Below are 15,168 nucleotides of genomic sequence, written 5' to 3'. Positions count from 1 at the left end.
AGTTACTACTGTATGCATGTCATGTGATATCAATGAGGATATTGGAAAGTCTATGCCTCTTTTTGCTTGCAATATTATGTTTTTCAAGAATTTTTGTCCCTTTCTGTCCAATAGGCTGTCATGTTTCCTACATATGCACTATATAAATGCAAGTCATTTTTTAATGAAAGATCTTCGCAATGATAGTAAAACAGGGGAAACCATTGAATGGCACTAATATCTAGTTCATGGGCACAAGTACATGAGCTGAGTGCTGTGAAACATACATTACATATTGTCAGGAAGATATAACAATGTTATTGGAATTTATTGTAAAATAGTGGTATCTGTGTCTATGTGTGTGTGTATGTGTGGGAGATTTAATTGGATTAAAGGCAGCTGGTCTGAAGGCTTTGATGTACACATGGTAAACATGGGGGAAGTTTAGAATGTAAGGTGTAAAAGGAAATTTGCATTTTTAAATAAACCACACTAGATTGTTTTCAAATGAGTGAAATATTACACCGAACCAGTTGAAGTTAAGGAACAGTGTGTTATTTTTCCCAAAGATTGCTGGTAAAATTAGTACCATGATTTTTTTTTTATGATCAGGCAGATAAAGTCCAAAGACATGGTGAAACGATGGGAATTTGCATCCAAAGGGGAAAATATGTATAAAGGAGCGAAGGCTGTGTGTAAGGGTAGGCATTTTAGGATCCAACAAGTGTGAAAAGCCTTCAGCATCTATGCCTCAAACTGCTGTCTTCAAAGAACTGAAGTTAAGAAAACTCATTTTGAATTCAACTGTTTCAGAGCTTGTGTCTCACTTTGCCTGCGTCTTTTAAAATCTGTGTCTTACTGTTGCCTTAAAGTGTAACTGGGAGTCAGATTAATTAGGGGATTTAGAAGTTATCACAGTAGTAATTGTAGTCTAAGTATGTGCTTTAAAATAATTTCTCATTAATAAATGTTTAATCTAGTTTTGTAAAAACCAATAAGACTTAGTGGTCTTATTACTACTGAATTCAAGGCACGCATCTCAAAACTTATACAAATTGCAAAATAATTTGCGGCAGTTGTTTCAAGTTTCCCTTTGGATTTGAACAACTCAGCATTTACCATTGCCTGTGCCATAACAATACTAACATTAGTTGTATAATGTATACATTAGTGCAAAGAACCAGAAACTCCTGTAAGGGAACAATCTTCAGACTCCAAACCAGAATACCTTGGCTGACTTATTTTAAATGCTTTCTGGTTCATTTAATGTGTATACTGCCTTTTTTAGAAATTTAGGTGAAAGCAACTTATAGTATTTATGCTGAGTTTGGCTTTGCTGGTTCATATTAGAAGGTTTACAATATGCAGAAAGAACTATTCCACCTCCACACCAGGATGTTGGATGCGCTGGAAAAACTCAATCCATTTTGTTTTGTTTCAGATATTCTGTTCCCGCTGTTCTTCCCATTCAGCACCATTACCTTGGTATGGACAGATGAAGCCAGTCCGTGTCTGCACACACTGTTACACATTTCACCTCACTCCCTGCTACTCCAATACGTCTGCATGTTAACCTGAAGCTCAAAGCCAGTGAGTCTCAATAGACTTGCAAAGAGATAAGCAATGGGATAAACCCATGGTAATGATTGTTAGGAATTTGATCCCTGTGAACAAGAGGTGGACCATCTTCAAATCATCATTACCAGAAGAATTCAATTGTTCCCAGTCCAACTTTGTAGTCTCAATTCAATGTATTAACTCTGATACCAATGCAAACCTATAAAGAAAAAGGTGTAAAAGTTGTGCTTGGTAACTGAGGTTATTTAATGACAACTGTGCCGATGACTCTTTCCCAATGGATAAAGCCAATCAGCAAAAGTTTTGTATGGTTTTAAGGTAGGGATCATCAAAGAACCTAAATTTTCTGTGATTTTGTTTGCATCAACATAATTTGATTCTATAAATTGATAGTGAGCACTTATGGGAATGAACATAATGCTAAGATGTAAAAATGGTATCAAATCTGAAATGGGGAAAAGAATTAAATCTTCCTGGACTCAATTGGTATCTTTTGTTGCAGCCGATAGTTGCAATGATCTGTTCAGGTAGTCCAGTTTATTACAATTCTAGTGAAGCAACCTGGACTGTTAATCTCAGGTAAACTGCATTAGAATGATGTGCCACAAAAACAGGCACTTCTGGACGAAGGTATTTTGATGACCCAAAAATAACTTGTGTGAAAATCTTTAGGATTAATGTCACAGAATAGCATCAATTAAATGTTTGGAGAATTGGGTCTTTGCCCACTATGTATTGATTGTACTAGCAGGAAGCAGTGTTGGAACATACATTTGTTATTGACAATGCTAATTAAAAAATCATTACACTGGATTGTTACTGCTCCTGTAGCATTTGTGTATAAATTTCAGTAATCTAATTTTGGAAGCTAATGGAATGCTAAATTTTGGCACCAAAGAGGCTATTGAGGGTTTGGTCTCCTTCAGCTCATAATTTCGCTGGAATTAATTCTGGGAATTGGTTGGACTGTGGTTCAGGAAATATAGTAGTGTTTCTGTGCACTGATAATCACTAATTGCATTTGTGTTTCCATAACAGTGTGCTCCAGTGAAACACCCATAACTAGCCAATCAATTTCAGCCTTTGCTGATATAACTTATCGTTTTTGTCAAATGAAGAGTCTTCAAGGTTTTAATTGATAGAATGTGGTTGAGATACCATGCTGATGTATAATGTTTAGCTGTGATCATCACCTAAAAATATCTAGGGTCATATTGTCACTGTTCATTGGTCAGATTAGCAACATCTTTGAAGTCCTGCCTGTTTTCCAAAATGAAATGGGGACTGAATCAAAAGTTAATGAGCTTTTCTGAACTTTAAAGATTTGTGCAATTAATGCTGAACACATTGTTGAATGGTACTTTGCACTAGCTCATGCTTAAGTTCAAGCCCTGCTTCATAAATATAGTTCATGTGTTTCAGATCAATAACTCATATTAAATTTGTTTATTAATTTGTATGGCTGTTCAAAAACCTTGCTGCAATTACATTGGACTTATATTTGTAGTATATACATTTCAATTGAAAGTCACATTGCAATTTTTGTTGTGTACTCTATAATAATAGTGACCCTTCAATTTTAGGGGGAAAATTGCACTTTTTCTTTTACAAATGATAAACTGGATGTTCCGAGTGAAAAGTTTACTAAAAGCCAGGGGAATTCTGTATTTTGTTTTGGTCAGTGCAATGCATATGTAACCTTTTAAGCACACATCACTTCAGAATCCTTCAATGAAAACTTCCTAAATTGCAATGAAAGGCTTCACCAAAGCAAACAAATTTAATTTTAAACTGAGATTGGCATGTAATCTTGATGTCTTTTTTTTATTAAAGCCAAATAAATTAATCCCCCATTTTTCAGTCTAGATTTCCGACTGCATAAAATTGGAAGAGGTCGTGGATTAAAGTAATGTCGGGTTTTATAACCTTTTTGGAAATGTTTTATATTCAGATGGGGACAGTGATTGTGGTTTTCTTCTTCAGAGAGTCCCAGCTCTGACTTAGTGTAATTTGGTTGTAGAGGGAACACCATATTGTTTAAAAACAAAAAACTGCGGATGCTGGAAATCCAAAACAAAAACAGAATTACCTTGAAGGGTCATGAGGACTCGAAACGTCAACTCTTTTCTTCTCCACTGATGCTGCCAGACCTGCTGAGTTTTTCAAGGTAATTCTGTTTTTGACCGTATTGTTTACCTCAATTCAACTTGACTGACCTGCTTTATTGTCATCTGCAGACCATAGTGCAACATCTGCTACTTCATTTTTGTTGATACTATTCTGAATGATACCAAGGTGTGCTGTTCCATACCTCAAATCTAATATTTTTCACAATAAACTGGACAGATTGCAAGAGGATGCATTGTTCATGTCTGTGTTTGCAGTCCAGTACCTTTTCTCCCCCTCAGATTCAAGTTGTCATCTGGGTTATGGAGGAAGTCACTTCTAGGATAAACTCTTTCCACTCCCTAAATATGTGATATAAAGTATGTTTTTAATTGTTCGTGCGTTTGGAGAATAACCACTGTTTGGAGAGAAAGGAAAAAAAATGTTCATGTCATCATTAAATATTGATGTCATTTTCCCTTCATCCTTTAATATTTCAACTCTTTCACTTGTCTAATAACTTCACTTTTGGATTACTTTAAGGGAGAATATTATATTCCCCTTCCCCAAAAACCTATACAAGTATGCAGGGCCATATATCTCATCACACAAATCTTAATTAATATATCTGAATTTCAGTGATCCAAACAGAACCATTCAGTGCTTCTATAGGCTGGGAAATTATAAATGCTTTGCCTTTCAAAAGATGAACTATCTGTCGGCCTGCATTGTATCTGAAACCTACAACTATAATAGTAGAAATCGAACATAACAATGAGCTAATCATCTTTATATTTTATTTTAAGTGATTAGAATTAAAGAATGGCATGTTATTTTCTTGGTGCTTGCCTCAAGCATATGTGTATATTGATATTTTCATTTTTTGTATTTAATACAATTCAAATGAATCCTTACTGCTTTCAAATAAAATATGCAAAGATATCTTCAGGGTGCCTTTGTTTTTTTTCTTTCAAAATTCAGTGGTTTCAAGTATGGAATTTGCTCATATTGAATTGTCTGTTTGAGACAGTGGTGATGGGGGCACACCCTTGAACAGTTTTATAGCTGTGGGCCAAATTTTGCTATGATTTTCTGCTCTACTGACTGCCAGAAGTGAGCCATTTGACTTTATGCAAACTGTTCTGTTCCATTCTATATCAATAAGAAGTGCAAACATGCTGGAACAACCTCTGAAGTTTTTAATTAGAGCATTTTAAGTTCAATTGACAAAATGGTTTTTGAAAAAAAATGTTAAATGTAAATGTCTAGATGCCTAGGAAATGAAGTGGCCCATGTGGAGAATATCATTGTTAAGGAACACCTCAGGAATAGCGGTCATAGTATCATATTTTTAGATTAGATTAAGTATAGAGAAGGACAAGGAGCAATCTAAAGGCAAATTCCACTCAACTTGACTGAGCTTTTTGATGATGTAAAAGAGAGAGTGGATGAGGACAGTGCCATTTTTATTTATATGTAGTTTCAAAAGACGTAAAATGAAGTACCATATACTAGGCTTGGTAAAACTGAAGCCCACGAGATAAAGGGGGGCGTAGCAACATGCAAATGAAAATTAGGTAAAGGGTAGAAAACAGAGTTATGGTGATTGGCTCTTTTTTGGGCTGGAGGGAGGTATACTGTGACATTCCCCAAGGTTCAGTACCAGAGCTTCTACACATTAATAACTTGAACTTGGAAGTACAGGGCACACTTGAAATTTGCAGATGAAACAAAACTTGGCAGCCTACTAGACAGTTGGAAAGCTATTAATTGGGCAAGCTGGTGGAATGAGTGGATACATGGCAGATGAAATTCAATGCAGAAAAGCGTGATGTGATACATTTTGGCAGAATGAATGAGGAGAGACAACATTATGACACAGCTGATGGTAAATGCTGAGTTGTTCAAATCCCAGAGGGAAACTTGAAATAACTGTCATACAAATTGCAAAAATTGGTTATGTTTCCAGATGCAGGCTTTGAATTAAGTTATAATAACACCGAGTCTTGAGAGGTTTTTATAAAACTAAATTAAACATTTATTAATTAAAAGATTGTAAACAGATAAATATGTCTACAAATTACTACTATAATAACTACTAAAAATCCCCTAATTAATCTGACCCCCAGTTACACCTCCATTAAGGCAGCAGTAAAACACAGATTTAAACAGACCCCTAGCAAAGCACACTCTGGACTGTCACATTCAAAATGAGTTTCTTTCAGCTCTGCATCCTTGCAAACAGCGGCTTGAGGCTTACAGGCTGGAAACTTTAGATCTTAGAAACCCTCTTTCAACAACAGCCTTCTCTTCCTTTATACATATGTTCTTCTTTTGAATGCAAATTCTCAGTTTTCGAACTTTACCTTGTCTAATAAAAAAACACTTTCATAGCTGCAATTTTATAAGTAAGCTTTGGAAAAATAAACGTATTGTTTGGCTTCTTCTGGCTAGGTCTAATATTTCATCCATTGTTTTGAATGGTTTATTTGAAAATGCAAATTGGCCCTTTAAACTTCACCTTATAACTTCCTGATGTTTAGCTAATTAACATATCAAACAATTAACATATCAAACCTACTTCTATACATCAAAGCCTCTTTAATCTAGCTGCCTTTAATCTAATTAAGACATGCACACATACACATGGACCTGGATACCACTAGAACTCTGTTTTAAATTTTCAAATAACATTATAGACATTATATCTTCCTGACACAGCAAATGCTAAAATGGTCCATTTTGTGTCCAATTCTGGGTGCCACGCTTTAATAAGGACATAGAGACTTTGGAGACGTAACAGAGTGCTTTATTAGAATGATTCCAGGGATGAGGGATTACAGTTATGTGGATAGATTGGAGAAGCTGGGTTTGTTTTCCTAGGAGTGGGGAAGGCTAAGAGGAGATTTAATAGATGTGATTGAAATCATAAAGGGTTTAGGTAGTGTAAATAAAGATAAACTGTTTCCAATAGCTGAAAGATCAATAACCAGAGGGCACAGATTTAAGGTGATTGGCAAAAGAACCAATTAGCGGGTGATCCGCTGCCTGAGGGTTATGGATAAAGGTTCAATAGAAGCTTTCAAAAGAGACTAAGATAAATACATAAAAGAGAATTGGATAAATACATGAAAGAGGGAAAAAAATGGCAGGTTTTTTTTAATTCATCTTGGGATGTGGACTTTGCTGTTTGGGCCAGCATTTATTGCCCATCCCTATTTGCCCTTGAGAAAGTGGTGGCGAGCTGCCTCCTTGAACTGCTGCAGTGCATGTGGTGTAGGTATACCCACAGTGCTGTTAGGAAGGGAGTTCCAGGATTTTGACCCAGCAACAGTGAAGGAGTGGTGATATATTTCCAAGTCAGGATGGTGAGTGGCTTGGAGGGGAGCTTCCAGGTGGTGGTGTTCCCATCTATCTGTTGCCCTTGCCGTTCTTGCCGTAGTGGTCATGGGTTTGGAAGGTGCTGTCGAAGGAGCCTTGGTGAATTCCTACAGTGCATCTTATAGATGGTACACACTGCTGCTACTGTGCGTCAGTGGTGGAGGGAGTGAATGTTTGTGGATGTGGTGCCAATCAAGCGGACTGCTTTGTGCTGAATGTGTCCAACTTATTCAGTGTTGTAGGAGCTGCACTCATCCAAGCAATTGGAGAGTATTCCATCACACTCCTGACTTGTGCCTTGTAGATGGCGGTCAGGCTTTGGGGAGAGGAGGTGAGTTATTTGTCACAAGATTCCTAGCCTCTGACCTGCTCTTGTAACCACAGTGGCTATAGCTAGTCCAGTTCAGTTTCTGGTGAATGGTAACCCCCAGGATGCTGATAGTGGGGGATTCAGTGATGGTAATGCCATTGAACATCAAGTGGCGATGATTGGATTCTCTCTTGTCGGAGATGGTCATTGCATAACACTTCCGTGGCATGAATGTTAGTTGCCACTTGTCAGCCCAAGCCTGGATATTGCCCAGGTCTGGCTGTATTTGGACATGGACTGCTTCAGTATCTGATGAGTCGCGAATGGTGCTGAACATTGTGCAGTCATCAGCAAACATCCTCACTTCTGACCTTATGATGGAAGGGAGGTCATTGATGAAGCAGGTGATGATGGTTGGGCCTAGGAATATACCCTGAGGAACTCCTGCAGTGATGTCTTGGAGCTGAGATGTCTGACCTCCAACAACTACAACCATCTTTCTTTGTGTTATGTATGACTCCTACCAGCAGATAGATTTCCCCCTCATTCCAGTTTTGCTGAGGCTCCTTTATGCCACACTCTGTCACATGCTGCCTTGATGTCAAGGGCAGTCACTCTCACCTCAGCTCTTTTGTCCATGTTTGAACCAAGGCTGTAACAAGGTCAGGAGCTGAGTGGCCCTGACGGAACCCAAACTGGGTATCAGTGAGCAGGTTATTGCTAAGCAAGTGCCACTTGATAGCACTGTTGATGACCCCTTCCATTACTTTACTGATAATGGAGAGTAGGCTGATGGGGCAGTAATTGGCTGGGTTGGATTTGTCCTGCTTTTTGTGTCCTGGACATACTTGGGCAATTTTCCACGGGTAGGTGCCAGTGTTGTACCTGTACTGGAACAGCTTGGCTAGGGGCATGGCAAGTGCTGGAGCACAAGTCTTCAGTACTATTGTTGTCAGGGCCCATAAGCCTTTGTAGTATCCAGTGCCTTCAGCCATTTCTTGATATCACGTGGAGTGAAGTGAATTGGCTGAAGACTAGCATCTGTGATGCTGGGGACCTCCAGAGGAGGCCAAGATGGATCATCCACTCGACACTTCTGGGTGAAGATTGTTGCAAATGCTGTGCTGTGCACTGATGTGCTGGGCTCCTCCATCATTGAGGATGGGGATATTTGTGGAGCCTCCTCCTCCAGTGAGTTGTTTAATTGTCCACCACCATTCATGACGCGATGTGGCAGGACTGCAGAGCTTAGATCTGATCCGTTGGTTGTGGGATTGCTTAGCTCTGTCTATCACTTGTTGATTATGCTGTTTGGCACGCAAGTAGTCCTGCTTTATAGCTTCACCAGGTTGACATCTCATTTTTAGGCATGCCTGGTGCTGCTCCTGGCATGCCCTCCTGCAGTCTTCATTGAATCAAGGTTGATCTCCTGGCTTAATGGTAATGGTAGAGTGGGGGATATGCCGGGCCATGCGGTTAGATTGTGCTCGAGTACAATTCTGCTGCTGATCACCTACAGCGCCTCATGGATGCCCATTTTTGAGTTGCTAGATCTATTCGAAATCTATCCCATTTAGCTCGATGATAATGCCACACAACACGGTGGAGGGTATCCCCAATGTGAAGGCGGGACTTCGTCTCCACAATGACTGGTGGTCACTCCTACCGATACTATCATGGAAGATGCAGCTGTGGCAGGCAGATAGGTGAGGATGAAGCCAAGTATGTTTTTCCCTCTTGTTGGTTCCCTCACCACCTGCCACAGACCCAGTCTAGTAGCTATGTCATTTAGGACTCGGCCAGCTCGCTCAGTATTGGTGCTACTGAGCCACTCTTGGACATTGAAGTCCCCCAGCCAGAGTACATTCTGCACCCTTGCCACCCTCAGTGCTTCTTCCAAATGATGTTCAACAGGAAGGAGCACTGATTCATCAGCTAAGGGAGGGCCATACGTTGTAATCAGCAGGAGGTTTCCTTGCCCATGTTTGACCTGATGTTATGAGATTTCATGGGGTCCAGAGTCAATGTTGAGGACTCCCAGGGCAACTCCCTCCCGACTGCGTACCACTGTGCCGCCACCTCCACTGGGTCTTTCCTGCTGGTGGGACAGGACATACCCAGGTGTGGTGATGGTGCAGTTTGGGACAATATCTGTAAGGTATGATTCCATGAGGATGACTATGTCGGGCTGTTGCTTGACTAGACTGTGAGATAGCTCTCCCAAATTAGCCACCAAATGTTTGTAAGGAGGACTTTGCAGGATCAGCAGGGCTGTGATTGCCATTGTCGTTTCTGGTGCCTAGGTCGATGCCGGGTGGTCTGTCTGGTTTCATTCCTTTTTTGTGTCTTTGTAGTGGTTTACTAGGCCATTTCAGAGGGCATTTAAGAGTCAACCACATTGTTGTGGGTCTGGAGTCACGTGCAGGCCAGACCAGGTAAGGATGACAGATTTCCTTCCCTAAAGAATGTTAGTGAGCCAGATGGGTTTTTACAACAATCGACAATGGTTTCATGGTCATAGTTGGACTTTTAACTCCAGATTTTTATTGAATTCAAATTCCACCATCTGCCGTACACGGGATTCAAGCCCGGGTCCCCAGAGTATTACCCTGGGTCTCTGGATTACTAGTCCAGCAACAATACCACTACGCCATTACTTCCTGCTGTTTGGGGGCAGGGGGCGGGGGTTGGGGGGGGGCGGTGTTGTAGGGGGAGCTTGTAGGGGGGATTGGTGGCAGCATAGCTGGTGGTGGGACTTATTGGAGGAAAGGGGATACCAATGGTATGAAGTGTAACAAAGGCAATTGGAGGGACAGTAGCTGGGGAGGTGGGGTGAATGTTTGGGGGTTGGGAGTGGGGTAAGATGTTGTGCTTTTATGTAAGAGAGAAGCAAGAATGCCAGCATGAACTGATAGGACAGTAGACTGCCTGCAGGAATGGGACAGAGGCAAAGTGCCAGTATGGATAGTGGAGAGGGAGACGAGTACCTGCTTAATTAGACTCATGAGGGAGAGGTTTGCTCTGATGGAATTCATGAGGAAGAGGGACAAGCACCAGAATGACTGGAAGGATTTAAGAAGAGAATGGAGAGTTGGCTGAAGCATAACTTTTATATGAACTGTATTTGTAGAGTTATACTGCCTTTGTGTTCTAGGGTGGGGGTATTGGATATGATAAAATAATGGTTTTTGAAATTTTTGGGTAAGTTTCAACTGTTTAAAAGTCCAAATGTCACTTTGTGTTTCCTTATTTGATTAAAAATATTTTAAATAGTAAATACTTAATAAGAACTAAACTGACTAATTCTTAATATAACAAAATCAAAATTCCCATAAGAAAGCGTAGCTCTCCCTCAAAGATACACATTTGAATTTCCTCAATCTTTTGTACTTACTTTTTCTTTCAAGAGGATTCTCTGTACAAGTGCCAACTGCATTCACGGAGGGTAGAGGTATGTGTAATGTGGAATATGTTTCTGGTACGTGCAGATTCACTGCAAACATCTAAAATGGAGCTGAACAAGTTAATATATGTGCCAAACACATACATGTATATAAGATAGGTGGCCAAATGGTAATTAATGTCACCTGTCTTTGATCTCCTGCCACTTGTTTTATCACCTTGAGAGAGAAGGTTCCTAGAGTTTTTCTCTAAATTAGTTTTTAAAGACTTTTTTCCTCCTTTATTTTCTGGTCCTAGGAGGTGGGCCCAGATTTCATGATCAGCAGCAAAAAAAAAAATTGCCATTGATTATGCTGACGGATGCCAAGAGAATTTTCACAAAAACTTTTTGAGTATAGATTTGATGTCATCAAGCATCTGATCCATTGTGGTGTGCTCTACAGGGCATTTGTGAGCACGGCAAGAAACAGCTACTAATCAGATTGAAGAATCCTCATTGAGACATGCGTAATATAAACCTTGAAGCGTAAATTATATTGAAGTCATGTACAGAAAGCAAACTAGCAGCTGCTAAAGAAAAATAGGATTAGAGGGAGAAATAGAAGAAACAGAGAAAGTAAAATATATACTTTTTAAAATCTTTAACACCAATTCAGTTCTGAAGGAATGAGACTCCACATTTATAAAATTATACTTTTAGTATCAGAGGTGGTTTGGCAATAATTACAACTGATCATGCTTTTAAAAGTGCACTTCTACCTCATAGGTCAACCATAACTTTTTCTGCCTTGTTTAATGGGTAACTAGTGGTTAAGAACAATAACTTCATTCTTTTACATTGATTTTGGAGCTGAATCCATAGTTGAGGAACTGGACAGCATGTGAAGGAGCAGGTTAACTCAGACCGTAATTTCCAGATATCCATGTGTAGACTTCTGAAGTTGCTGTGTGATTTTCCCTATAAGTGAGTACCGATAGCCTCACCATTATCATCAATGTAAAATCCAACCAATTGTGTGACAAGTGAGGGGAAGGGAGACGGGCAGAGAGGAGTAAATGCAATTTATGCCAGGACAGGCAGGATCAATGGACCAGGGAGGGAAGAATGTGTTAAGAGAAATATCAATATCAGCCCAATAACACACTTCATGAAGTTGGGTTCTGACTCCACTGATTTCTGTGAAGGTTGGTTTTACTTTGATATACCACTTACTTAAATTATAAGCTTAGTTGTTTTCATTGCAGTTTACATTGTTGGGTGTTTCTGTGCTAATACAATGTCCCTAGTTTCCACTGTTGCCCTCATGCAATTCTTTGTCTACATTGCTGCCTGGGTTTAAACTGAACAATACTTTTTAAATTGTCATGAAATTAATGTCCATGTTTTTTTTAAAAAAAAGAGTTAAATCCAGTCATCTTCAGCATAATTTGAAGCTGATGTAGATATCCTGCTGGTGGCACTACTGAGCTGTCTGATGTCCTTGTCCACAGTGCTGCTTACTGGAATTTGACAATACAGCAGGCACAATTCCTTTGTGTCCTTTTCCCATTTATCACTTAAACTAATAATTCCCCTATTTTACAGCCTGTGATACCAACTCATTGTTCTCTATATATCATTGTTTGAATAATGTGAAAGACACCTGCATAACCTCGTCCCTAGGGGCCGAGTTGTATTAACTTGACTTGTATTTCCTTGAGTATAGAAGATCGAGGGGTGATCGGATCAAGGCGTTTAATATGTTTAAAGTATTCACTAGGTTGGATAATGACAAAAGATTTCTTCTGAAGAGAATTAAAGGATGAGAAGACTATCTTAAAATTAGAGCTGAGTCATTTAGGAGTGAAATCAAGAAGCCAGTCTTTACACAAAGGGTAAACAAAAACAGAACCACCTGGAAAAACTCAGCAGGTCTGGCAGCATCGGCGGAGAAGAAAAGAGTTGACGTTTTGAGTCCTCATGACCCTTATTATTTTTACACAAAGGGTAGTGGCTACCCTAATCCTAACTCTTTGACCCTAATGTTTCCTTATATGGTACAGTGTCAAAGTTTGATAACTCCGCTGTGAAGCACCTTGGGCATTTTACTATTTTAAAGGCGCTATGTAAATGCAAGTTATTATCCAACACAATGAGAATATCGACTTTAACATTGAGGCTGTCCCTGCTCCTAAAAGGATCAAAATGAGAGGGCACAGATTTAGTGATTTGCAAAAGAAGCAAATGTGACATGGAAAAAACTTTTTCACAGTAAGTGGTTCAGGTCTGGAATGTACTGCCTAGAAGTGTGGTGGAAACAGGTTCAATCAAGGCATTCAAGAGGGTATTAGATGATTATTTGAATAGAAACAATGTGCAGGGGTATGGGGAAAAGGCAGGGCAATGGCCTGGAGAGCTGGTGCATGCACAATGGGCCGAATGGCTTCCTTCTGTGCCATTAAAATTCTGAGTATGTAATATCCCATAATTATGTTCTTGATGCCCTTCTTTTCCATATATACACCCTACCCCTTGCTGCTACCCATAGGCAGCTTTCACATAAACTGAGGAAACAAATTTTACTTCTCTGTCACCACATTGCCTCGACAAGCACTGTGTTGTACCAAGCTACAATCAAGTCCTGCCTGAACAAGAATTTCCTTCAATATCATCAATGGAGCCAAACTCATGGAGTTCTGGCCTAAAATTCTGCATCTTAATCAACCCTCTCCCTCTCACTGACAACTCCCTCGAGACGAACACGAAAGTGCAAAACCATGGAATGTCTTAGCTTCAAATTCCACATGACCCCAAAATAAAGGCAGGAGCAAGCCCTCAGCTTCGTGATAGTAATCTCTCCTGAGCCAGAAAACGAAGTGTTCAAACCAAGATTCCCTTTTATGCAACGTGTATGCACATCAGACATAAAGCATCACCATGTGCATCAAACCGGCCGTCCACAAAAATTTAAGAGAAGGAAGCATTGGTTAAAACCCAGCTCAAATCGGTCCTGGCATGTAGAGACTCCAGCTCTTAATTCTGGGCTGACATCCAGTGGGATATACATATTTGATGGGCATGGGTGGCCCTCCCCTCATTGTTCAGGTTGTGGAGGCTCATTACCCACGTATATGACAAACCATCCCATCAGCTGGCATTAAGATGGTTAAAGCCATGGAAGGAGCATTCACTTTGCTGCCTATCAGACAACTAATTAGTCTGCAAATCCTTCCATTACTTCATCATATTCTCCAAGTGCAAAGCTACAAAAACCGCCAAAGCTGTCTTCTTCTGCAACTCTTGCTCAATTCCACATCCACTCACCTCTACTCTCATTGAAACACTTTCATACACCCTCATTACCTTCAGGTCCAATTATTCCAAACATTATCCCCTGAGTTCACTTTAAAATTATAATATGCCTAAAGCTCCATCATTTAATACAAAGCAAATTAGCTGGCGTTGATCTTACTTGCTTTTAGCAAGTTCATTACAATAGAGCAATGTTTTCAAAGTAATTCAGTTTTGGGGAAAACCCTGAGGACATGGAAGAAGTTACTTCAATGCAACTTTTATATTTTACCTCTATTAGAATTTTTGAGATTTTCTATTTTTGTCACATTTGTACTCATTTCATGAAACATATTAGTGTCACATCTGATATTATGCTTACCATTGCGCCAGCTTTAGGTGACAGTTTGAAATTTGTATCTCAGTTACATTCAAAGGTCTAGCCTCAAACTCCCTGCATTTTTGGATACTTATCCAGACTATTTCTAGCGAAGTTTATTTTTTATTTGAAAATGTTCTCTACACAATTCAAGCCATACTGTTCAACTGAACACCACCTTCCTTCCCTGGTTCTGTATTACTCATTCTCAGGGCTCTTGGGCCTTTTTCTCCCTTCTCAACATCTACCAGAGGCACTGCTTCCCAATTTAAATACTCCCAACTCGTAAGACTTTTCTGCTGGTGCCCTCTCACTCTTGCAGCTCAACTCACTTTTGCCAACTTCATCAGCACTTTCCTATTAAATGCGCCATCAACATTTAGGATATATTCTCTGATTTTACAAGTTAACAAATAAATTCCAAGCACTTATCGTACTTTCAATCAGAATTCTGTCAGTAGACAACAAGTACAATGCCTCAAAATACTACACTTATCAATTGACTTTTTAGCATTTATTTTGTAGCGTATACTACCTTTTCTGCAATTATACTTGTTGATCTTTGGATAGCTGATGTATTTCATGAGAGAAGGGGACCCTAAGTCTACAACAATATTTGCAGTCATCTAAAAGCTTTCCAACATATGCAAGGGTCCCTTTACACTAAAAAGTGTGAAAAACTACTGGTCAGGCCATAACACCAAAGTACATGGCTTTTGTCTGAAATGCCACAACATACTTCTACATTGCAAGGAAGGGAGA

General features: G+C 39.6%; 1 protein-coding gene across 7 annotated transcripts in view; it reads left to right on the top strand.

The window, feature by feature from the left end:
- Positions 1 to 15,168, top strand: part of LOC121280937 (lateral signaling target protein 2 homolog) — a 68,497-nt gene that overhangs the window by 50,117 nt on the left and 3,212 nt on the right. For 5 of the 7 annotated variants that reach the window (XM_041193382.1, XM_041193381.1, XM_041193387.1 and 2 more), the window contains exon 13: positions 1,421 to 2,370. The exons of 1 other annotated variant lie outside the window; for it this stretch is intronic. In XM_041193382.1, the coding sequence (XP_041049316.1) occupies positions 1,421 to 1,552 (132 nt within the window). In that variant the 3' untranslated portion in view covers positions 1,553 to 2,370. Of the gene's footprint in view, positions 1 to 591; positions 681 to 1,420; positions 2,371 to 15,168 lie in introns of those variants that run through there. One more of the 7 variants, XM_041193384.1, reaches the window with a different exon arrangement.

This window comes from Carcharodon carcharias, chromosome 8 (assembly GCF_017639515.1).
Source record: "Carcharodon carcharias isolate sCarCar2 chromosome 8, sCarCar2.pri, whole genome shotgun sequence".
In the NCBI taxonomy this organism is placed as follows: domain Eukaryota; kingdom Metazoa; phylum Chordata; class Chondrichthyes; order Lamniformes; family Lamnidae; genus Carcharodon; species Carcharodon carcharias.
The sequence above is the reverse complement of the archived record's forward strand: the minus strand, read 5'-3'. Positions and strand labels throughout refer to the sequence as shown.